At 37.4% G+C, this 25,905-nt stretch overlaps 1 protein-coding gene across 4 annotated transcripts in view; it reads left to right on the forward strand.

The window, feature by feature from the left end:
• Positions 1-1,834: 1,834 nt before the first annotated feature.
• Positions 1,835-25,905, forward strand: part of LOC107288237 (zinc finger MYM-type protein 2) — a 48,086-nt gene continuing 24,015 nt past the window's right edge. For 2 of the 4 annotated variants that reach the window (XM_015816831.1, XM_015816834.1), the window contains exons 1-6: positions 1,835-1,888; positions 14,132-14,247; positions 15,869-16,716; positions 22,293-22,578; positions 23,964-24,129; positions 25,634-25,846. In XM_015816831.1, coding sequence (XP_015672317.1) covers positions 15,945-16,716; positions 22,293-22,578; positions 23,964-24,129; positions 25,634-25,846 — 1,437 coding nt within the window. In that variant the 5' untranslated portion in view covers positions 1,835-1,888; positions 14,132-14,247; positions 15,869-15,944. Of the gene's footprint in view, positions 1,889-3,471; positions 3,580-14,131; positions 14,248-15,868; positions 16,717-22,292; positions 22,579-23,963; positions 24,130-25,633; positions 25,847-25,905 lie in introns of those variants that run through there. The other 2 variants (XM_015816833.1, XM_015816832.1) reach the window with 2 other exon arrangements.

Consider the following 25,905-nt stretch of genomic DNA (forward strand, 5'->3'; position numbering starts at 1 on the left):
GTCGGTTGCCAAGCACTAGAATTTTGATCGTGACCTTGGGAATGCCGCAATGGTCCTATGTGAAAAATGGTCATAAGTCACATTTTTCAGTGCTCTGAACGATCCTTAAGCAAACTGTTGTCGAGGACTACTTGTACTATCCATTTTAAGTTGGACTAAGATATTTCAAATAGGGAAGAAATACGTTTTGTCTAATCCTATTGTTACCAAGTGAAAATTCAAGTTTTCACCTGAGTGAACAATCTGAGTTCTAGACATTCTTTTACCCATTTTCCAAATTTGCTAATTCGACAGCTCCTATGTGGCCAGACTTTTTGGCTCTTGTTGGCGAGGTTGACAGTGCAGTATGGTGGAGCGGCCGCTCTGCGTGAAGAACGGTCGCGTTTGCGGCGCCTGAAAATTAGCGACCATTCACGGCGTAGAGCAAAAGAGCGAATTAAAAACTATTCAAACTGCTCCCTCTATTGCCACATAAGTAACCGAGGGAGCTTGCAGAGCGAAAGCTTGTACAGGCGAGGCGGAGCAGGGTCCAGTAGCTTTAACCCAGCTTCTTTCCTCACGCCTTTCTCCAGGGAATAAATACTTTGTGTACGGAATTGCTGCAAGGTGGAGCGAGAAAGGAAAGGCGGTGGTGCTTTTTCCCGCCTTTCCTCCCGTTTTGTTAGGGTAGGTATAAGTAAATGGGAGACGACGGGGATTTGACCAACCACACCAAAGTCTGAGGACGCCTCCGTCGTTGAGGAGCGGGCGTTAATCCCAGGACTAAGAAAGGGGGAATCAACCACGCAAGGGAAGTGCGCATCCTCCATTTTGGCTGAGGAAGGGTGGAGAGCTTGGTTTTCTGTCCTTTGCCGCCCTGGCAATGCCCAGTTCTATTCAGCACTCGTAGGGCACCGCCAAAGGCGCCATTTGCGCTTTGCCCTGATCCTGAGGCGAAAGGCAGTGAGAACAAGCGCCTCACAAAGCCCCATAGTGGCTTGAAAGGGTCCCAGGAGCAGCAGCAGCTTCCGACAAAATGGAGGACACCACTATTACCAACCATTACCACCATCACCACCAGGAGCCGTGCTGGGCTGCTTCTGAGATGCCTTTTCTTGATTCGGAATAGTTGGGAACACGAAAGAGTCCTCCTGAAGACAGAGATCCTTGTCCTCGGAGAAGACTCATAGGCTGCCCCCTTCTTAGGTTTGGGACTTGGTTTCTATTATTCTGCCCCCTCTTAGAAAGGGTTCCAGGTCCACAGCCCAAAGGGGGGGGGAGAGCGTCTAAAACCCTTTGGCTTTATTGCTGTACCCGTCCTTACCGCCTCATTTTAGAGCTTGGTGTTCAGCCCTTTTACCCCTTGTCCTTGTGGCAAGAGAATTGCCTTGTGGCAAACAAATTAATGGGCTAAACACCTTCCTGGCTGATAAATGACATGGGGACTTAGGGAAGCCATCGCCCTTTTCTTGGGGAGGGGGAAGAGAGGTAAGCCCAAACTTCTGCATTATAACTACTCAGCAGCGACGCTGACCACTGGGCTTGCAAACCTTCAAGTTGAAAGAAGCAGAGGTGCTGCAGCTGTTGGTGGTGGGCAATGCAATTCGGGTTTTCTTTAACCTGGTGGAACCAAAGGAGGAGGGACGGAAGGCGTGTGCGGGAAGCTAATTGACAGAACCTTCACGCAACCGGCGACGGAGATCGCCGATAGACGGGCAGTTTCTCCAATGGTTTTGCCTGACACCAAAGCCCTCCCTCTGGGAAAGCCAATGGGCGGGAACACTAGGCGGCCTTTCCCCGGGCTCGGATGGTTAGGTTTTGTCCCTCCTCCTCCCCTTCGCCAGCAGCAGCGTTTAGCCCGGGACTGGACCGAGATAGAGTTGAGGAAGCGTTGGCGGAGCCGCGGAGGGTGCGTTTTACCCGCAGGCGGGCGGGGGGGGGGGAGAGCGACTTTTGCCCAGCTCGGCGAGGGGATCAGAGGAACAGACTGAGGTAGAAACAGTGGAGCCGGGTTAGACGAACTGGCTTGAAGCCCAGCTACCCCTTTCAGGGTGGGGACAGGAGCAGACCAGCCGTGTCTCGGGAATAACCCGGGCTAAATACCCCGCTGCGTGTTGTTCTGGTGGCGGCTGCTGTCCGTTCCCCCTTCCCGCCAGTAGATTAGGAAGGCGAGAAAAGGGTCAGCGGCGGGTAAGAATCGGGAGGGCGGCAGCCCGGTTACGACGCGAGACAGGCGCTCGGGCAGACATGCGGAGAGGGCTGCCGTGGGGTATCTGGGTGCGTGCGTGTGCAGTGGGGGGGCGCGATGTCTCTCCGCCCGGCTTTATTTCCAACTGCCTCCTGGGGGGTGGTTGTCCCCTTCTCCTCGCGCTTCCCCCCCCCCGGTTCCCTCTTCCCTCGCGGGGGTCCGTAATTGCGCTCCGCGTTGCGCTCCGCGGATCCTCTTTCTCCCCTCCCGTATTGTTTGGCTGGGTCTCTTTAATGGCGGCCGACTGGAGGCGGCAGTGCTGCTAGCAGACTGCAGGGGGCCAAGCGCAACTCCCGGGGCAATTGGCAGAAAGCGAGGTCGGGGTAGATTTCGGCGCTAGAGTCGCGGGCGGGAAGGGGATGGAAGCCGAGTTTAGATTCAGTCCCGAGAGTTTTGAACTATGGGAGGGCAGGTTGGAGGTCTGGGTCGGGGCAGTTCTTCAGCGCCACAATCTCAGGCTAACAGCAGAAACTCCTGTTTGTTGCCCGTTGGGGGAGTCGCGTCCGAAGAGGAAAGACCCGACCCTGGTGTGAGAAGGGGGGTATCAGCGAGGCGCCGTCCGTGGGCCAAGAGGCTCCAGTATCCCTTTGGGGAAGGGCATCTAGAGGGGTGCTGGGTACCAACTCGAAAGCAGCGGTGGCAACTCCCGTTTCTTGCCCATCGGGAAGGGCGTCTCCTGGAGGGGAAGATGGGAAAGCGTACCCGCTGCCCTTGTAGATCTCCCCCCCTTCCCTTTCCCCTTGGCGAGCACCTCTTCTCCCTAGGCTGCGGGCCAGTTTGGCGCAGCCTTGGCAGAGCCCAGCAAGGAGCAGGAGCTCCCATTGTGAGTGCTATTTATATATGTTTTCCTGCCTCGGTTCGACCTGCCTTGGGAGGCGGAGGTAGAGCACCCATTTTTGGCACGAGGATTGGGGGTGGGGATTAAGAGGAGGTGCCTCTCAGGGTATGTGGGGGGGGGGAGAGATGGTTGGGTGCAGCAGCAGCTGCTGCCCTAGAGCAAAGCCCCGGTAATGGCCGGGAGGCGACTCCACCCCCGCGGGGTGGGCTCTGTTGCTGCAGACATCGCTCCTGCAATACCAACACTCGCAAGCAGACGACGGGCTCCTGCCGCTGCTCGCCTTGCCCGCCGAGGGGCGGGGTATCTTTCGAGCGCCCCCTAGAGTTTCGGAGCGTGCATTAGAGTGACATAATTTTTTTTTCAAGTTCTAGTGGTTCATACTTGAAAAACGGTTATATCTGTGTCGATTTCCCTTAAAACCTTTGAGCTTGTTTGAGAATCCTGTGGTTGTGTATTCAGTTGTGTCTCATATTTTCAAGATGGATGCAGTTGCTCTGAGCAAAACCTTTATATAGTAAGTTTCTTTTTGCATTCTGAAAACTTCACATTTACTTGGTCCCATTCCCTTCACCTTACTAGGAAGATTTGGAATCACTAAATGGCTAAGTCTCTTGGCAAAGGCAACCCTAATAGAAACAACTATTGGCCTATTGCCTGATACTGAAAACAGTAGTCCTAAGTGGAGGATTATTTAATATCCTCTGAAGAAACCACTGGTGATATTTCAGTATCCAGAACCATAATTCGATCTTATATTAAACAAATGGTTTATAAATAAGACCATAGGAAGCTGATTCTTAAAAACGGTCAGAATTATTTTATAATTATAGGTGTGCCAAATAATTTCATGGGCATATAGATTAGATGGTAAATCCATGTTAATAAAAAGGTTTCTAAATTTGGCTAGAACATTGTTACTTAAAAGTTTTATCTTTAATGCTGATGTGAAATCATACAAACATTAATGCACATGTTACTGTTACAGTTCAATTACATATTAGGCCAAGGCTCTGCTTGACTTTTTTTTAATCTTAATCTTTTCTTAATCTGAATTTCTTACTCTTACTCTGAATATTTTTAGTAGTATTATAGATAACAAAAGATTTTTGTAGTTATTTGCTACTTTTATTAGCATTGTTTATTTTGCTCTCCCCATGCTCCAAAGTAGACCATTAAAAAATAGCAGTTGCAGTCCTAGGATTAAAAAAAACCTCAGCTATGTCAGAAGAATAGATGTATTCAAAATAAAAATAGAAACACTTCCAGCTTAATAGTTTATTAAGATTCTTGCTTAATAGTGTGCCATGCAAAGCCAGGTTTTCTATTTTTAAACAGTGGTATATAGCTTAGTATTTTGTATGAGTCAAACCAATTTGTTAATTCAGTAAAGAAACCTTGAAATTAAGAGACTTAATTTGTTAATTCCAATAAGAATAATGCTGTTTTGAAAAATTATATTTTGCTAATTATGAAAGTTGAGAAAGCAGATGGAAATCACATTGGATAAATATAGGAAATAAAATTTAGTCAGTTCTAACGAAATTTTGCATATTACTTAAACTAGAGAACAGTCTTATTGAGGTCTACTCATGTAATAGTTACAAGTGGGCAAGGGAGTTTGGCATGTATACAAGTCTGCCTGCAACTTGTTCTTTAAAACCACCATGTGATATGGGATGAAGAGTTTAAAAATTTCCTTATTTTTGCTTGAATATGAGTGTAGAAGCTGAAATGTGATTCATATCTTTGGTTTGGTTATTCTCATGATTTCATTGGATTATGGCAGACATGTCAAACACAAGGCCCGGTGGCCGGATGCGGCCCGCGAAGTGGTTTCATGTGGCCCATGAAGCCATCCTGGAAACAGTGAGGGAACGGCCCCCGCTGCCTTGGCCCTGGCCCAAGTCGGCCAGGAGCCAATGTACAATTTTGTGGTGGCCATCTATGCTGAAACGCATTCAGTCTTAGAGGAACCAGCCCCTGCCACGTCGTCCCCGCCCCCTGGGTGCATGCTGGGGAGTTGTCACCCTTTGTGAGGAATGAAGAAATGGACCATGCCTTGGCGCTTGCCCCGGTCCCACCCCCTTCTGCCAGAGACCCTTAGATTTGTCCCACTCCTGTCCAGGCCCCCACAGACACCCTTGACACGAACGATGTAGAGCTGGCCATGCCCACCCAGTAGGCCACACCCACTCCAGCCATGCCCACCCAGTAGCCCCCCCCCTGAGGGCAACCAAAATGCTGATGTGGCCCTCAATGAAATTGAGTTTGACATCCCTGGATTATGGGAACTTAATAAATAGAAATAGCTTGTAAAGATAAGTTGGTCATACAAAATATTCAATTGAATATTTAACTGAAAGCACAAATAGGTTGGTACTGTTTGCATTGTACCAAATAATCACTTGGTTTGTTGGTTTTGACTTAGATGGTTTTCTGAAATCAGCTATTTTATTCAGTAAGCCAGTAATCCAACAATTTAACTTGTATGTAGCTTTGTATTTAAAATTAGCTTTAAGTTTCTTTCTGGTAGCATTTGTCATTTTCACATAGAGTATTGAAACCAAATGAATATATTTATGCAGAAATCAAGCATGGGTCTACTGGAGATCCTGACTATCCAAGAACGGTTTTAGTAGTCTTATTCTACTAAACCTCTTCAAATGTTGAGTCAATGCCAGGCAATATAAAAGTTTCATAGAAAGAGTCTCTTCTGACTTATTGTACATGTAAAAATAAAACGCAAATGCACATTTTATTTATATTTTAAGGCAGGTTATGTGTTTCAACATGAAACTTTGATTCTCACTTGAGAATTTATGCTGTACACTGCTGATTCTTGGTTCTTCCTGTCAGAAGGAATAGTTAAACAGGCCTGCATGACACTGTGCAATATGTGTGAACTGGTTAGTCTACCTTGCTCTTTTCTAAGAGATAAGGATTATAAGTAATTATTCATTCTTAAAGTGATTTTGGCTTAATAGAAAAGGAATAAAACAAAATTCCTAGTTCTCATATAAAGATAAATAAACCCCAGACAGACATGAACAAAAATCAATATAACTATGTAGCACTCAAATCTATAAACATTTGGTTCTTGCCCTACAACCACTTTTTTAATGGTAGTTTGGAGCTACAACAGCACTGAAAAAATGACGTACAACTCATCCTTGAAGCTTTTAACCATTGAACCACCCTCAAGGTCACTTGATTCAATTGTCTTGGCAGCTAGCTAGCATTTATGGAGGTTACAATGTCTTAAAGTGATGTGATTTGTGTTCTTCCCAGCCAGCTTCTGACCAAGTCAAAGGGAAAATCTGGATTTGCTTAACAAATGTGTGACTTAATCGCAATAAAATGGATATATAATCGGGAATGGTCACATATGAGTCACTTATTGACTGCTATGGTTAGTGACCAAAATTGTCATAAATTGAGGACAACTTGTACTCCATTTCTTCCATTTGAGTTATTCCTAGTCTTGCTGATTATAATCCACATTTGCACACATCACTCTCACAACCTGGAATAACAGTTAATTTATTTGCTAATATGAGGTTTTTTTTTAAAAAAAAATAGTCTCAACACTCATTGCAGAATGAGATGGATGATCTATAAATTTAATAAAACATTTTTAATCTTTGAGGCACCACAAATTGCATTTAATTTTAATTAGAAAAGGATCAGGTGATGGAAGAATTATTTCTGCCTATAATTCAAAAGAATTTTAGTCAGTTGTAATACAATATCCTTGTTGAAAATGGGCAAGACAGTATGATTTCATTCTTGCAGGTACTACAGATGAGCAGAATGTTCAGTGTATAGAGCAGCTGTTTTCAGATTGTCTTGCCCAAACTGAAATGTGCTCTTTAGAAGTTGTGTTACATGTACAGAATTAAACAAGGCTGTTCTTTTCCAGATATGGCCCTAAATATGGTTTTGGGAGCTGGGGTTTAGAGTGGGAAAAGTAAATTATGAACAAAACACAATGATTGATGTAGGAATAAACTGAATGTTTATCTTTGTATTTGCCTGAATACAAAAATACTGACCAGAGAGAAAGGACAGCATTGGGAAGGTGGACTGGAACATGAGTCATGTGGAGAGGAGGATGAGACATTCCAACCTTGCCCTATTTACTTTATGAGACCTCTCCAGATATTTTTCTGTCAAAAGGAGAATAATCAAAATGGGTCTTGACTGTGCAAAGTTTCAAAACGTATGTTTTGGATTTGAAGCAAAAATACATTTTGCAAGTCCATTTTGCATTTCATGCACATTCGGAGAAGCCAGATTGAGAGCTGCCAAGATCATTGCAGTAAGAAGAGGCATATAGGTGTGAAGAAAGAAGGAGGAAAACAATGTGCATAATTCTTCCTCCATAACATCACTCTGGGATACCCCAGATTTTGTCTTAACTAAAACCAGAACAACCAAGCATTCTGCATTTTACTTTGGCTAGTCAAGAACACCTCAGCAGGAAACTTCCAGGAAACTTGTTAGTTTCATGTTCAGAAAAAAAGTTTCAAATCTGTTAGATAAATAAGCCTGAGAGGTGGTAACTGGCCAAAGATCACCCAGAGAGTTGCAAGGATAAGTAGGAACTTAAAATTTTATTGTTATTGATTTATTTATTGTTTATTGTTATTGATTTATTGTTATAATAGTTGGTCTATTTCAAGTTAAGCTGAAACTTGATCTATTTCTAGAGCAATATACAAATGTTCATGTTATAAGCACCCACTATTTTTGATTATAGTCTTACTATAATTATGAACATATAGTCATATATTTATAAACATGTTTTTAGCAAACTTTAGAGTACACTCATATTTAAAGTCACCAGACAGCATGGTAATTATATGCAAAAATATTGTCTCATTGCTCTTCGAACAGAAATTCACAAATAGGTCAGTGAATTGATCACTCCATTTGAAGGGTTTATAGTGTGAGACATCTCCTTTTGATGTAATAAACATTTGTTTTTATTCCAGTGTCCACTCAAGTTAGTTGAATGTGCTTGTGAATTCATGTTATTTATATTCATTTATATACTTTACATTTATACGCCACTTCAATCCAATAGGACTCTAGGTGGTTTACAATAAATAATAAAATACAATAATTATAGAAAGATACAATAGAATTAGAGCAATGCTTGAGCTGGTATAGCTTAAGAAAAGTTTCTCAATTAGTCTCGAGTTTGAGATTAAATTTATATTTAGTTGATTTACTTTTTTTTAACTAAAGCTATGCTAAAACTCACTCCACTGTGAAGAGCCAGTCATAAAACAGCAATATAGGAAACTTACATTTGGTAGACCTGAAGGCAAAGTACACAAAAATGCTCAGTTCATTGATATATTACTACAACATGTGCATGTTTTCTGTCAACAGGTAATGAGCTACCACTATAAACATATTAGCCATATTGCAAATGTGTCACAGACACAAAGCAGAAACTAAAAGTGCATGCAATTAAATCATTTAAATTGGTATGTCCAAAACAAATGAGTTAAAGCTAACTAAATTGCAAATGAAGTCTTTTATTCCTCCAGGGATAGATATCCGTTGATATCAGGGAAGTCAACTGGGGCAAAATCCTGCAATATTAACAGCGATTTTTTTGGAATCTTAGAAGATGGATAGGATCCTTTGTTTATGAACTCTGCCATCTGTGGGCTGCATGCTTGCCCATCCTGGATCCTTCCAGGCTCCCCAACCCAAACCCTACCCAGCATAATGGGATGACATTTTGAAAAACAAGGGTGTTGCCAGCCTTGAAGGAAAATTTGTTACCTCTCTTGATGCTATTTCTCAGTATGAACAGCCTTTACCTCAGCAATTTCTCCTCTTTTGTTAAGATTTTTGAGTATGGTAGGGAATCAGCTATAGAAGGTTTTAAAGAAAAAAGATTATCTAGATCCTTTTCAGTCAAGGTCTAGAGCAGACACAGACAGAAAACTGCATCAGTTATGCATGACTTTTATCAGAATCTGGATATGGTACACAACATTTGGGCCTATTGTGTGCAGCCGCTAAGTGAATCCAGTTTCCCCATTGACTGCTTGTTAAAATCTGGGAAGGTTACAAATGGTTATCACATCACCTTGGGACCGCAACTGTCATAAATACCGAGTTTTGATCACATGACCGTGGAGAATGCTGTGATGGTCGTATGTGCAAGGGCTGGTCAAGTCACTTTTTTAGTGCCGTTATAACTTAGGTCGCTAAACAAATGACTGCAAGTCAAGTGCTACCTGTATTATGTGCTGACTATTTCCAAAAAAGGGACTTTGTTCAGTTTTTTATGATATATCAGTTACCTGGACCAGGAAGCACTGGTGAGAGGAACTTGTGCTGTTACCATCATGTGATTGGACTGCTGCAACTCACTTTACTTTTGAAGTTGACTTGGAAGCTATAACTGGAATGGAACACAGTAGCCAGACTGCTGGAAGTTAGAGCCTGCCTTTGCAAAATAACATCTATATTATGGTTGCTGCACTGACTGCTTTCAGGCTTCCAGGTCTGTTTCACAGTGCTAGTTTAAAGCACTTATGTAGCAGAGCATTGGCTTACCTTAGGTGCTGCCTTTTCCAAAAGGAGTCGGCCCAGCTAGTGAAATAATGAAGAGGACTCGCTGAGGATAACGCCTTTTTGGTTGCAGCCCAGCTGTACATCTTGCCACAGAACTACATTTGGGCCCTTCTGGCTTTTAGGAAACTTCTAAAAACCAAACTTTTTATGGAGTATTCAGTGCAGTTGAGGCTAATGAAAAAGGGAAATAGCAAGTGGAATGAAGATCCAGTGACTTTTTGTGATTCCTCTCTGGGCAAGGAGAAGATTGGATCATCCAAAAATGCTCCAGACAGTTTATCTTCATGAGGATACCAAGAAAGCAGTCTATGGCTGATTTAGAGCTAAGGGAGATGAGCGAAGGCCATCTAATTCCAAACTATGGGATCAGAATTTGCATACTTCTTTTCCTAATCACTTTTAGAAATTGCTTGTTAACTGCTTTTCAGCCAAAAACTGTGGAATCTTTGGAACAATATGTTTTATAGCATCAGTGAATTTCCTTCAATCATTAAGGATTTTAAAAATCTTCTTTAGAATAAACAGCAAAAATGTGATTGGAAAATTGATTTTGAAATTAATTATAAGAATCCTTCATGTAGGAAAATGATGTTTGGAGGGAACCTGAAGATACTAAAGATTACAATTAAAGGAGGAATACTTTAAATTTCATTTACTAATTCAGAATGGAGCAAAATATTTCAGTATTGGATGTATTGAAGAATATTTGTTAGCAATGGATCCAGAAATTAATTTTAAGAATGTCTGCCATTAGAGACTGTTTTTAAAGGACTTTATGGAACAAGTTTTACCAAACAAGATTCCCTGATTGGAAGGGAATTTTAAAATGAGAGGTTATGGTGACATGGAAAAAAATTCTACACTGGGCATAGAAAAGATACTAGCTGATATCTTAATAATTAAAATAAAAGGAATATAGAACTAACAAACCAAAAGAGTGATCTGGGTAAGTTTTCTAAATTGAATTTACAAAAGATATTCATTAAAGTTTTTGAAGAATTTGTGAGAAAAAAATAAAAAATGAAGGACATTGAAGATTGAAGATTAAAGATCAAAATTGTAAAAAGTAAAATGAAGAACATAAAGTTGGTTTATTTGATCAAATAAAGTATTTCAGGTAATGTTTAATGGATTTTGGCTGATCAGAATTGAATGACAAGATTTTTAAGGAGTTGTTTTTAGATAAGAGATATATGGAAAGAAGAGACTAATTGTATTTTAACAGAAGGTGATGAGTTATTAAAATTATACTAGTGATGAAGGGGAACACATTTCTTTATATACTTTTATTTACTATTGCCTTAATTTTTCTGTCATTTTTGTTTTACTTAGTATTTCTTTTTTGTACTTTACATTTTTTTAGTTTGTATTTTTATCTGTCCTATTACAATGTTTAATAAAATTATTTTTAAAAAAGTTTTTGTATACCACCAAAAATCATGAGGCTGAAGGAGTATAAAAATAAAGTTAAGTAAATGGAAAGCCTTAAAGTTGAGAGATGCCTTAAACCATTTTTTGCCAGTCTTCCAAAGTAAACAAAAACACAATTGTGTGTATAAATATGTTATGGGCACTAACATAAATGATCTTATATGTAAAATATGGGAGGCAGGTATATGTTCACACACTCATAAGCATACAAATAAAATTCATTTTTTAGGGTTAGCACAATCACATGATAGCTTATTAACTTGATTATGTATCACATAATTTGTTAACTATAATGGCTCATGTGTTTAAAGTAGCTTGGCAAAATATGTGCATTTGTGGTATTTGCCTTTTGTGTAAGAATGAGTTAAGGATGCTTTTTTAACTGATAGTGCTGCTGTCACTCCTTTCTGATGAGTGGAAGATAGCCCATTTGGGATTTGAAATATCCCATGTTCCCAGTTCTATTATACATGAATCTTCAGATATGTGTAGGGAATTATCACTTGTTTCATGTTTTATAGGTAGGATAGTAGCAAAGTAGCCTAGACACAAAGTTGCTGTTTTTTAGATTTATATAGGATATCCTGTGTATTCACCATTCCAAATATTTTTGCTGTTTCCATCTTCCATCAAGATGACATTGACTCTATCAGTGAACATGCTCTGTATAGCTGAGAAATATATGTATACTGAGAAGTTAGTACAACCAGGAGCATGTGTTTTAATTCCATTAAATGCTATGCTCCAGGTTGTCATAACTTTTTTCAGTGTCTTATTAGTTAAGCTATTAGAATATGCATATTAGTACTATGGAATTCTTGTTTCTTCCTTAATTTGGCTACTGTCTAACTTTTTGAATAACCTATTAAGTTTCATAAGAAACTAAAAGAAAGGACTATTATGATAATAAGTATTTAATTTATATGGCAATATCAACTGGTTGCATGAATATCTTAAGAAATCCACTAAATTAATGAAATCTATTATTCATAATTAAAGCAGATAAATATGAAAGTATTTGGCATGTTACTATTTTGTTATAGTTCATGCTCATGCTGAAATATTTATAAGTAAACTTCATACATTATGACAATTAGTTAGATCTTTGTATTAAACTTTGGCAGCTTGAGTTTTAACACAAAAGCTGCTGCGAACATAATTAACAGCTCGTGACCCAGTGGTTAATGTGTTGAGCTAGAAAAATCTAGGTTTAAGGCTATACTAAGCCACAAAACCTCATAGTTAATTTGCATAGGTCATTGCTCACAGGGTTGTTGTGGGGATAGCATTGGAGAATGGAATACTTTATATTGCCATGAACATTTAAGAAAAAAGAAGGTTGCAGAATAATCTTAAATGTATAAAAATATTAGCCTTTTCTTCTAGATGATTTACAAGCTGCAGGAAGAAGCAAACATTTTTAAATCTAGCATACAAAAGTTTTTCTTAAAATGGCCTTGCATAACCATAACAGTTGAATATGTATAAAAATATTAGTCTTTTCTTCTAGATGATTTACAAGCTGCATGAAGAAGCAAATTTTTTTTAATCTAGTATACAAAAGCTTTTCTTAAAATGGCCTTGCATAACCATAACAGTTGAATATGTCTTTCTACTCTCATTTTCCAAAGAAGGACCCTAGTTTTGATCTCTTTTTGCTGTTGTTATTTTTAAGTGATGAAGTTTTACTTGTACCTAGTACTTGTTTTACGGTTTTCACTTATAAATCAGGAATAAGCATACTATTGTCTTGAGTAGTTTTTTCTTAGAAAAAGACAACCATTTTCTGTTGTGATAATAAGTTTTAATATTCTGCATTAATTGGTACAGATAATGTCACACTGTTGTATTAGATGTTTTCAGCCTGTGGATGTTGCAGGTTTTTTTTTTAAACCTGATCATGAATTACTGAAGAAGCTTTTTGAAATATATGAAACTAAATACTAGGATAATTAGAAGTTGTCGCTTTGCAATTATTGTAAAATAAAATTAGAGAATATAATAATAATGTATTAAAGTTGTATGCTGCCTACCTCCCAATGATTCCTTGTCTCTATATAGTAGAACAGAAAATATACTAAAGAGTAATTTCATTGGCTTACTTAATCTGATATAGAATTGTTTTAAAAGGGATAGGGTAGAAGTAATGGGTGCCAAACAATATAAAATACAATATCTTCTTTGTTGCTTCTTTAATATAAACATGAATCTTGCAACTTGGTTTAGCTGTGAAAGGATATGAACAAGTGGGCAGGCAAGTGAATATTACTGGTAGCAGCAGAAACACTTTTTACTGTTTCAAATAGTTCATTTGTGCTTGAGGTACAGGAATTGCTGCACACTGAACATCTCCAGACTAAAGATGGACAGTTTTGTGTTTTTTAAATAGAGAAATATTTTGAATAGTGGAACTTCAGTATGTGGTAGAGAAATAAGGATAAGTAAAAATAAGGCCATAATGTAAGCTGCAAAATATTTTACTATAATTTTGTCATATTTTTAACAGTAGTTTAGATACTGCATAAAACTGAACAGGGCTAATTTAGATGGTGAACCATTTTCTTTTCTCAATATTTATGGCCTGAGCAAATTGTCCCTTTTGTTTTGCTACCAGATCTTCAAACATACGCAGATTTTGGCCAACATGAAGTTTCAAGTTTCATTTTTTAAAATTTAGTTCAAACAAAAGTAAAAAAAAAAACTACATTGAAATATTTGGTCAGTAACATATAAATAAGGAAAATAAAATATGACTCTGTGACTTCTGCTTTTTAAAGTAAGATAGTACTGTATCTATTTTGGGAAATGTTGCTTGCAATGGGAAATATGTTGATGTAATATTTTTATGACATTCGCTGAGATTCTGCTGTGGGTAAACTTGGATCATATTGTTCATCTCAACAGCCAACCTTTGAATTGTTTTTAAGGATTTGAAAATCCTTTAAATTTGAAGGATTTTGGCTGAATATTGACTTACTTTACTGTCACCTTTCATGGCAAGTTTGCATTCTCAATATTTATTAAATCTATTTCAGGATGCTTATTTTCAAAAAAACATTTCCAGCTTGACTAAAGAAGTGAGCAAAGTTCCCAGGATCAAAAAGGCATTGGAAAACCTTAACTTTACAAATTCCTTGATGTTTTTGAATAAGTAAGTATTTGATTTGAAATACAATTTTTTAAAATATTAACTGCTTCAAGCAATCAATTGAATGGGGGAAATTAAATATAAAATTAATTAAGTAATAAAAAAGATTGAACACAAAAAGTTTATTGAAAACAGTAGCTTATATAAATTGTCCAAAGAGCTTAGTTGCTTATGCTAACCAGAGTAAGAATTAAACACTTCCCAACTGAGAAGTAATTTATTCAGAATTTCAGTTTCTTTCAATCTTGTGCAGTTATGGTAGGGAAAATATGTCAAGCTTGTTACCAATTGTAAATGTAATTGAACTGTAATATTTCATTTTTCTTTAAAATGTCTTTACATTATATTTCAAGCACTATATCTAAGTTGCACATGAAAGTAGGAGCTGTTGTATCTGGGCTACAAAAATACAGATAACTGTAGGAGTAAGACAGATTTTTTTCCATTTTTTTACTGCTATCTAGTAGCCATCTAAATTTGGGTTGTCTAGATATGGTAAATCTATGTGAAAGAAAGCCAGAATTTTCAAAATGTTAGCTTACCAGATTGCCGATTTGTACAGAAATTATTTTACTAGGTTATAAGTAGTTTAATGGAACCCAATTTGATAATAGCAATTAAATTTACTGACCTAGAACTGGGAGACTATGTGTTCTAGTCCTTAGCATGAAGCCTTAGCATGAAGCCACTAAAGAGTGTCTTAGAGTGCTCGTCATTCTCTCAGCCATTGGAAGAAAAAAGTAATAAACTACTTTTGAAAATGTTGCCAAGAAAACTGGCTCAAAGCTGTAGATGGATGGGTGGGTGGGTGGATGGATGGATAGATGAATGAAGGATTGACCAACCTTTATCAATTCAAGATCTGCATTTGGCCTTTTATTGGCAAATATAGATTGGACCCGTACAAACCCTAAATTTGATTTCATTCCACTTTAATACATTTAAACACACATAGTATAATGCATTGGTTGTGGCAGGAATAGACAGACCAACTTGTTGCCCAAACTTGATGGCATGAGCTGAGAGAGACTATTGTCCCAAAGTCACCCAACTGCCCAGCTTAGTAATGCCTAAGGTGGGATTAACAACTCAAAGTCTCCTGGTTTCTACCTGGTGTCCTAACTACTAGAACAAATTGGCTCTTCTCCAGTATTTTTAATTATTTCATTTCATTAATAAGAAAATTTGGTGATAATTTTTGAAGAAGCTCCATGTGTCACATCTCAAAATTGGGGGAATGGACATGTGGCCCTAGGACTTCAGATTTAATTAAGAGAAACAGAAGCTAGTTATCTGCTTTGATTGTAATGTGGGATTAGGAATTCGCTTTTGCTGTCCTAAAAGTCATGGTTTGTTCTTGGCTCTTAGATTCCAATTTGAGCTTTGTTTCAGAGAAACAGTTTGGTTCCTGGGTTACAATGAACAACAGAAGTTGCTTTTTTAATTGAAACTTGCTTGCAAGAGGAAATGATAGAGCACTGGTCTTAGTCATTCAATAAAATCTTGCTTTGTTTTATTTAGAACATATTTAAATAATTAGTAAAAGAAAGATGGTACTTTAAAAAATAATTAAAATATAATCAGATGATGTTTTTAGTGAAACTGCTTTCTCTTTTTGTAACAGTTTTTCTGGAAGGCCAGAAGGTAGCTGAAAATTGGCGTTGTCTGAACCTACGTCTGGTTTATAAGGGCTTATCACAATGGCAACTGGCCTAGCCAATGTAGGAAGCTCTTTTGGAGGTCCATCTAATTCTCTGGTGTCTAGATCTAAGTTCCAGAGTACCTCCATAGAAGATGATGATGATGTTGTATTTGTTGAACCTGTACAGCCTCCACAAATCTCTACACCATTAATAACAGACCACAGAAATGTTTTTAATTCATCCAGTAATGAAGAGCAACATGGAAATGACCCTAAAATATCAGCTCCGTCAAAAGACATGAGCGCTCAGAAGGGAAGTATAACTGAGACTATTATTATTGATGATGAAGAAGACATTGAAACAAATCAGGGACAAGAGAGAAATGATTCCAGTTTCAGTGAAAGAAGATTTCCAGAGGGTAAAAACAGAACCAATGAAATGGAATTCTCAACATCCAGTTTTTCAAGAAGTAAGGTAAATGCAGGAATAGGTAATAGTGGTATAACCACAGAACCAGACTCTGAAATTCAAATAGCTAATGTTACTACATTAGAAAGAGGTATGAGCTCTGTGAGTGTTGGCCGTTTAGAAAATACTGAAGGGCGTGACATGAACTTAATGATAACACATGTAACATCACTACAGAATACCAACTTGGGAGATGTATCTAACGGACTGCAGTCAAGTAATTTTGGTGTTAATATACAAACATACACCCCATCTTTAACTTCACAGACCAAGACTGGTGTAGGACCTTTCAATCCTGGTAGAATGAACGTAGCTGGTGATGTCTTTCAGAATGGAGAATCTGCAACTCATCATAATCCAGGTAGGTTGTATTTATGTATTTTTTTAATCCTAAGACTTGCAAAGTCTCATAAAGCCAATTATATTCTAAGTTCTTTTGGTGCAGTTTCATAAAATTGTATATTGCTTGAAAGATGAATGTAAATCACATTTTTATAATAAAAGAGTGCTTTAAGCAATTAAAATGTATTGAGTACAATTATCTGGAACCTTGGGGCCTTTAAAAAAAATTCCTACCTCTGGGGGCTGGTAAGTAAATTAAATATCTTGAGTATTGTGGATTCCTTCATAATAAGGCAACCATGAGGATGTAGTTAGAGAATGCCTACATTATGCAGAAAATGAAGGTAGGAAATTAAAAGAAAAGTAATTTAGTATAGAATCTAAGGAAAATAATTAGATGGGTCTCAGTTGTAAAACAAAACCATTTAAACTCTTTTCTAAAAGTAAGCTTGAGAGAGACAGAAAAATTGATTCAACGGTAGCTGAACATCACAGGTTTGCTGAGCTCCAATAGCTAACAGTTACATACAATAGGATTGAGCAGTGGGAACTAAGGAATGTGTTCAGTCAAATTAATCACCATTGAATTACTGTGCAGTGAATTGTGGTACTTTGTGGTTTTACTTTTGAGTTGTACTTTAAGAGAATTTATAAGCCACTGTTTAATAACATTTCTTATGATTTATAACAAAAATATAGTTTTTAATAATACTCTTAAACTTATATGCTGCTCCTTCTGATGACTGGGTAATTTATAGATAAAACATTTAAAAACAAAGAACAAAAACAAGCAAGAATAATGATGGCAAACAAAACAAACTGGCAAGAAACAGAAAGGAGGAAGAGCCTTTCCCTCCTAAGGCCTGAAGAGCCAGATCTTTAAGACCCTTTGAAATACCAGTATTACCAGTTCAAATTTGGGGGGATTGGGCTAATTCCAGATATTTTATTTTGTTAAAATAAAGCCTATTTATAATGCAAGCTTTTATGCCATTTATCTGACATCTATAGCTTCATTTTGAGATGACAAGTATACAATTGAAAATATTTGCATTAAATTTCATTGTTAATCAGATATGTAACAGCTAGAATAGAAGTTTTAATTTTGATGGTTTAAAAAGGTTTGTAAGGAAACCAGTGGTTCTTGAAAAAAGAATGTAGGCTTAAGAAAGGTAACTAAAAACATTTCTTACATCCGTGTACTAAGCATATCAATGACTCAATATTTAATTAGTAATTTTGTTCACTAATGGCTGAATTTTGAGTACTGAACTGCTTATAACTATTGGATTTTGATGTGCTTCCTGACGATTTCTACATTCCTTTGTGAGAGCTACATATATTTTGATATAGTCAAATGTTAAATAAAATGCCTGTCATGTATTCGATCTTTTCTGAAATACATTGAATCACAGCCAGCCCATTGATAAGGATTTCCCTGCTCTGTATCATAAGCTACCATTATTGTTATCTGTTAGCATTCTCTCATACCTGGGGCTAATATCAGGCCTGTTTTTATACAGCAAGATTAGAATCCATACCATGCAACTACAGATTGTGAAACCTCAGAAAACATGGCACTTGTCTCAAAAGAACAAAAAAAAATACAATGATAAAGAAGGAAAATGGATCTTTACCAGAATTAAAAATAAAAATAAAGCATTGGAGCACTTCTCCTCAATGTTATGGAAATATCAGTGTCATGTTTTGATGACTCTGCATCTATAGTAGTCGTAGCTACATTCTCAAAGTAGGTATTGGTAGTGCTTTGCTTAGTGTTGCTTTGCACACCCTAATAGGTATACTTACAGGGTGGCAATGAAGGTTCCAGCTAGTTTTTGAGCTTGATGCTGCTCTCTATCAGAGGTTGAGAATATATTCTCAGCTTTGAGGAAACATTTTCCACTTTCCTCTGTTGGCGTGCTTCCTGATTTTCAGTATGATGGAAGTAAGCCTGAAGAAAGAATTATAAGTACAGAATAGTAAAGCTGCCAGGAATTATTGGGAATAAAGACTGGATGTTAAGTTTTGCATGTGCACAAAACAGACTTCAGGACGGTGTGCCAAAAATTGTAGATATGTGATGCCATTTATTTTGCCTAATGAGTTCATGACTATAGTTATCAACTTCAGATACCTGAAACCACAAGGGAAAAATGGTTTTCACACCTGTATTATTTTTTTCAGCGCATTCACGTGAAACTTTCCAGTGTTTCATGAGCATCACTACTTTTTAAATAACATTCTTCAGGACAGGTATATGATACCTGCATTATTTTTTGCATGATTGTTTCATGACTTTGCAAATATTGCAAAATAATTTGTGAAAACATCACTGAAGATTTGAGGATGTTACTAAGTTGATCACTATTAGAAGTTAAAAAGATGAAAATACAACTGTATTTTTGCCACACAAAAAGAATTTGACTGCATTATCAATTGTTATACAAGAAAGTGCAATACTGAATTGTGATACCAGAACCAAAATTACTGGAATGTAACCAATGGCAGAAAATGCTGCCCAAGCAATGATTTTTAATAGAAGATAAAAATAACTGTGAAAGCTAGAGATTGGAGGTGTGGATATTGTTAATATAGGGGGTAGGTATCAAATAGACAGTGTGTTCTATCTAGCTCATACAACAAAACTGCACAAATCGAAATGTTTTGCCCAAATATTTCAAGTTGGTTGTGTTCTGTTGGAACAAAACTCAGAACAGCTCAAATGCTCTGTCAGAACACAGCTGGAAATGTTTTGAGTCTCCTGGCCGTCAGTGAGAACTTCAGATCAGTTTCCATTCAATAGTTTCTAATCTCAGCCAGGCAAAGTTATATATATGTATAAGTGCTGCCTATTAACCAGATTGTAAAAAAAAAAAAAGTCATTGATATGATTGTAAAATATTTTTGGAACATTACAATAAATTCTATAAGAAAAAATAAGTTTGTCATCATGAACTGTTATTCAAAAAGTTATTTACACACAGTTTTCAACCAAAAGAAAAGAGAGAGGTCTTTTAAATTATTTTACATTTGTTATACCTATGTTCTTTGGGTATATTTATTTATTAAATTTATATGCCATACATCTCACTTTGAAAAATGAGTATATAGGCTAAAGAAAACAGTTAAAACATTTAAGTTTAACTTGCTATAGGTATTGCATTTTTTGTTTTCTTGTTGCTGCTTCGCTACCTATTAGAGAGAAGCCCAAGAAAAGCAATTATTTCTATTTTCCTGATATTTTTGCTTCCATATAATGATAGCTGATAGTTACTAAAAATAAAAAGGGAGGTATTGATGTTTTCTTAACTGTATAAATAATATTAATGTGAGAGCATACACAGTGTATATATATATATATCAACAATAAAACACCCCAAGAAAATCAAGATTTTTTTAATGTACCATTTCAATGGCAATAACAATACTGTGTTACCTGCCTATAAATATCTAAACTCAAAATTGATGGGACACAATTATCAAGTCACATAAATGAGAATGAAATTATATATTACACCTGAACGTTGCAGAGATATAAAAACATGTACTTCAAGTCAAAAGGTATTGCCAAAAGCGGGTAGCTAACACGGAATCATAGAAAGTATGCTCAAGTTAAAATAAAAGTAACAATAATTTAATTTGTACAGTAGTTTAAAATCCTCTGCTACTACTCAAGGTAAGTATTCATTACTTCTATATAATACAGACACAGAATGTAAACAGTATGAGATGCTTTTCAGATATGGGTAGTCCTTGAGTTACGAATGTAATGGAGCCTGTCAATTACATTTGTAACCTGAGAATTCATAAGAGTGAATGGTGTAACTTGAACACGATCACTCCCTGCTTTGGCTCATGCATTTGCTAATCGAATGCGCGGGTCATTAAGTGCACATGAGGTATCTCAGAGTAGGGAAGGCCTAGTGGAGGGACAAGACCACTGCATCCAGCCACCAAACGCCTCCCCCCACCCATTGAGAGACCCCATGCTCCTCTTTCCACCCCTTGGGGTCCCAAGCTGCTTGGGCCTTCACCGACTGCTAATTTACCTTTGGCACAATGTTTGAGAGCCCTACACTTTCCACGTTCACTTCCTGCATGGCGTTGAGTGCCAGAGCCCTTGGTCCCCGCCAAGCCCTAGCCTCTCTCACAAGCGGACGCAGCCCTGCCCTGCCACTTGCTGGAGTGCCGAACCACCCGGGTTTCACAAATTGCACTGCCGTGGAACTGGAGAGCTTGGCATGCCACCACCCTGCTCCCCTCACTTCCCAAAAGCATTTCTTCGCTAAATTGCAAGAGCGCCTCCTAAACAAACCTTTCCAGCTCCATTGCGTTTCTCCACCACAGCGTGCAGGGAAACAAAAGTTTGTGGGACTAAAAAAAAAAGTTCAGTCAGACCTTCCAACTTCGTGAGATCTTATTTTTCTTTGCAAGAAGTTAGAATGTCTGAACTTTTTTTTTTTAATCCCAGGAACTTCTGTTTCCCTGTACGCGGTGGCAGAGAAATGTGACACAGGTTTGTTTAGGAGCCCCTCTTGCAATTTAGCAAAGAAATGCTTTTGGGAAGCGAGGGGATCAAGAGTGGTGGCATGCCAAGCTTTCCAGGTTTGCAACAGTGCAATTTGTAAAATCCGGGCAGGTTCGGCACTCCAGCAAGTGAGGGGCAGGGCCGCGCCCGCTTGTGAGAGAGGCTGGGGCTCGGCAGAGAGAGGCTGGCTTGGCGCTTTTCTGCCTGGCTGGACAAGCGCTCCGGTACCCAAGGCTGCATAGGAGGCGAGCGTGGGCAGTTCAGGATTCAGGCATGGCACCAAAGTAGCATGTTGCAGTGTCTCTGTGGTCATTTGTAAGTGAGAATGGCCACTGTAATGTTGCAACATATGTAACTTTGCGACCCATTCATAACTACTTTGTGGTGCGGATGTCATAATTTTGAACCTTCGCTAAGCAAATGTTCATAAGTGGAGAATTACCTGTACTGAATAATTCCTATACAGCTTTGTAAGATTTAATAACAAATTAGGGAAGTAGACAAACTTGAAACTTTTTGTTCTTATTTTAATAATTGAAATTAAAATGTAAACTTTTCTCCTTTTTTTTTCTTAAACCAAGGTTTGGAGGATGTTTGTTTTACATGACTGATTGTTTTACATGACTAATAAATCAGTTCCATGTTGTCTTTATTTTCTCTGGCCATTGTCAAGAGTAGCCTCATTATTTAACTTGCTTTGTAGTAGCATGTTAAATTCAAGAAACTTTGGACAAGAATCTTACATAGGAACAATTCATATTTTAAAAGTTTTTAAAATGTTGATTTAAATAGTCATATGCTCAAAGTTATCCTGGTTTATAATCTTCTATTGCTATTTCTATGACTCTTAAGTATTTTTATTTTTTAAAAAAATTGGGCTATGTAGAAATTATTGCAGTTCAATTCACTGCATGTTAGCAACAGTTGAACAATCTCTGCTGTTTTTACCTGCACTAGCAATGCAATACTGTGCTTAAGTGTCAGATTAATGCCACCCTATTGCCGTTGTAAACTCCCTAAAGCTGTTTACTTAATTCCAAGTTTCTTTATTTTGTATTTTTAAGATTCCTGGATATCTCAGTCAGCTTCATTTCCAAGGAATCAGAAGCAACCAGGTGTAGATTCCCTGTCTCCTGTGGCATCTCTTCCCAAACAAGTCTTCCAACCACCTGCACAACAGCAACCTTCAAAGCAGGTTAAAGTTACATGTGCTAACTGCAAAAAGCCTTTGCAGAAGGGCCAGACGGCATATCAGCGGAAAGGATCTGTTCATCTATTTTGTTCTACTACTTGCCTTTCATCATTTTCACATAAACCAGCTCCAAAGAAACTCTGTGTTATGTGCAAAAAGTAAGGATTTTTCTTATTTCTTGATCACATTTGTTAAAACTATAGTCCTGTTAATTGTTTCAATAACTTTGTGAAATCCATTTTATTATTTAAGAGACAAGTGAGATATTTTTTTTATGTTCTTTTATCAGTTGTTTGTTTATATATATAGTTCTGGGCAAAGATTGAGAATCATTAAGAAGAGCAGGCTTAGTTAAGTTTGTGAATGGCTAGTAATAATTTACTGTAATTGCTATTCTCTGGTCTGACATTTGGTGGGAATTAAAATTAATCAATAGTGAATGTAGACATAAGCATGGTTTTAATTGATAGGTGCATGCCAAAAGTGCCATAAATAAACAAACAAACAAACAGAAAGAAAGAAAAAAGTAACATTTTATAAATGGAAATTGGTTTGCATAATAATTGAAGTAACCCAGATTTTCTGTGATAATGTCTACAATAAACTAGTAAATAGTCATATTACCAGTTACTTATTTTATTTTATTTTATTTCTATAGCTACCCATATCAATAAGTGATATATTAGATTATCTTATTTAAAACTGCTTTGTTGTAATAAGTATATCCATTCTGATGCATTCAGATTTTTTTTAAAAAAATGACTAAATGGTTATAGAAAGTTGGGCTTCATATAAGCCTGAATCTATTTAATACATGTAAATAGAAAAGCAAGGTCTTTTAACTGTTGGTGTTTGTCAGCAATAAATAGGAAAAGCATAAAGCATAATTTTGTTGGTAGTGACATTTCTTAGGTCACAATTTTTATCTCTTAATTTATCTCCTTCCATTATTGTTTTCTGATTACTAGTTTAAGGTAATAAACATAATATTACTTGTAAAACATTGTGAAATGAAAAACTGGCTGAAAGAACACATTCCTTTTCCATTGTCTCTATCTCAAAAGCAATATTTCCATCTTTCTTGATGTCAGTCGTAATCAAGAATTGCCTTCAATAGTTGGTAACTGTGATACTTTCTGTCTCACTGACAAGTCAATCCTTCTAGTATATACATGTATAAAAACATGATTAATAGCATAAAAGGGGATAAATAGGGGTTAGAAGAAGGTTTATGTCTTGTTACATCAGTACAAAAAGATAAACCTGCTAAAAGCTTCATAAAAGCAGGATGATAGAAATTACTTAATCTTTGTTTGACCAATTATATTTGTTTTCCTCTGTCACTATTTTGTAGCATAATTGCTTTTTCATTAAAAATAGAAATGGACTCTTTTTAAAAAGTTACACTATTTTCTGGTGAAAATGAGTATTAAATTCATAAAGATAGGATAGGGAGGATCTTTTTTAAAGAGCTGTAACTTCTGAGAATAAAGAATATACAGTGGTCGCTAAAGTACTGAGACAGAATGATTTTGTTTTTCAGAGACATAACAACAATGAAAGGCACCATTGTTGCTCAGGTTGATTCAAGTGAATCTTTCCAGGAGTTTTGCAGTACATCATGTCTGTCTTTCTATGAAGACAAACAGAATCCCTCAAAAGGAATCTTAAATAAGTCAAGATGCACTATCTGTGGTAAACTAACTGAGGTTTGTTTGCTATTTTTCACTGAATTTATTCCTAAAATCCATTTTATTTGAGTTACTTAAGAAACTATCGATACCATTATATCGTTGTTTAAAGAAAAACGAGTGGATTATTTAGTTAAGGCTCCCTATTAACTGTGAGTTATTTGATGTGTCACGTTTCATCTCTTGACAAATACTAACTCATAGTAGAAGACATAAAACTTCTATAGTTGAATGAGTAAAGCACCATCTTGGCCTTTGGAAAATCTCCTGTGAACACTTTCCCCTTCAGATTTTTTTTTTAAAAAAATAATGTTTAAATATTTCTTAATTGGAATATTTGAGCATGCAGTACGCACTGTTCTATATCTTTGCAAGAATGCATAGACTTATTTTTCAGAGGGAGGAAAATCAGTTGTATACCAAAGCTGTGCTAATTGCCTTCTGTCCAAAGAAACTAAACCAGACATGTCAAACACAAGGCCTGGGGGCCGGATGCAGCCCTCGAAGTGGTTTCATGTGGCCCGCGAAGCCATCCTGGAAACAGTGAGGGAATGGCCCCCGCTGCCTTGGCCCTGGCCCAGGCCAGCCGGGAGCCAATGTACAATTTTGTGGTGGCCATCTTGGCACTTGCCCCGGTGGACCATGCCTTGGCACTTGCCCCGGTCCCACTCACTTCTGCCAGAGACCCTCAGATCTGTCCCACACCTGCCCAGGCCCCCACAGGCACCCTTGATGAGAATGATGTAGAACTGGCCACGCCCACCCAGTAGACCACACCCACTCCATCCACACCCACCCAGTAGGCTGCACCCACTCTTGCCACACCCACCCGGCCTCCCCAAGGGCAACCGCAATGCTGATGTGGTCCTCAGTGAAATTGAGTTTGACACCCCTGAACTAAACTGTTAATGGAGTAGGACTATTGGGACAAGCAGGGGTTGAGAAAGAGCAAATTAGCTTTATGTTTGAACGTTTAAATTTAAGGGCATTATTATATTTCTGTTCGTTTGTTTTAAAGAATTCACTTTTGTGTAACATCTGTGAACATTAATAAATTTTATGTAATTTTATGTACCTTATAAAATGCATTATCATGACATATTTTTTAAACCAATAATTACAGGTCTGTTAAATTTCTTTAGTGACTGAATTTTATGTACCTTATAAAATGCATTATCATGACTTATATTTTTTAAACCAATAATTACAGGTCTATTAAATTTCTTTAGTGACTGAATATAGTAATGATAAAGCAGCATGTCCTTTGTCATCATTATAATCTTTATAACAATGCTAGAATTCTGTGCTACCTCCTTTTTAACATAAGGAATTTTTCTAAGTTGTTATATGATGTATTTTCTATACAGTTAAAGTGCTTAACATCTGTATTTTAAGTGCTAGTGCAAGCTTCTATTTCTGAAATGGCAGATTTCAAGGTTGCTTAAACAGCCTAAAGATGTGCTTGAAATTCATAATTAAAATAAATCTAGATCTTCATATAAAATTAAATTTTTGCTTTTAGATACGCCATGAAGTTAGCTTTAAAAACATGACTCATAAGTTGTGTAGTGATCACTGCTTCAATCGATACCGAATGGCAAATGGTTTAATCATGAATTGTTGTGAGCAATGTGGAGAATACCTTCCAAGTAAAGGTGCAGCAAACAATATTCTTATGGTTGATGGAGAGCCGAAAAGATTCTGTTGCCAAAGCTGTGTTAGTGAATATAAACAGGTAATTTCCACATTTATTTTTATGTAACACTATTGTAAAATCTTCAGTTAGATTGTACC

The sequence above is a fragment of the Protobothrops mucrosquamatus genome, unplaced genomic scaffold (assembly GCF_001527695.2).
Source record: "Protobothrops mucrosquamatus isolate PMUCROS unplaced genomic scaffold, P.Mucros_1.0 scaffold508, whole genome shotgun sequence".
Taxonomy (NCBI): domain Eukaryota; kingdom Metazoa; phylum Chordata; class Lepidosauria; order Squamata; family Viperidae; genus Protobothrops; species Protobothrops mucrosquamatus.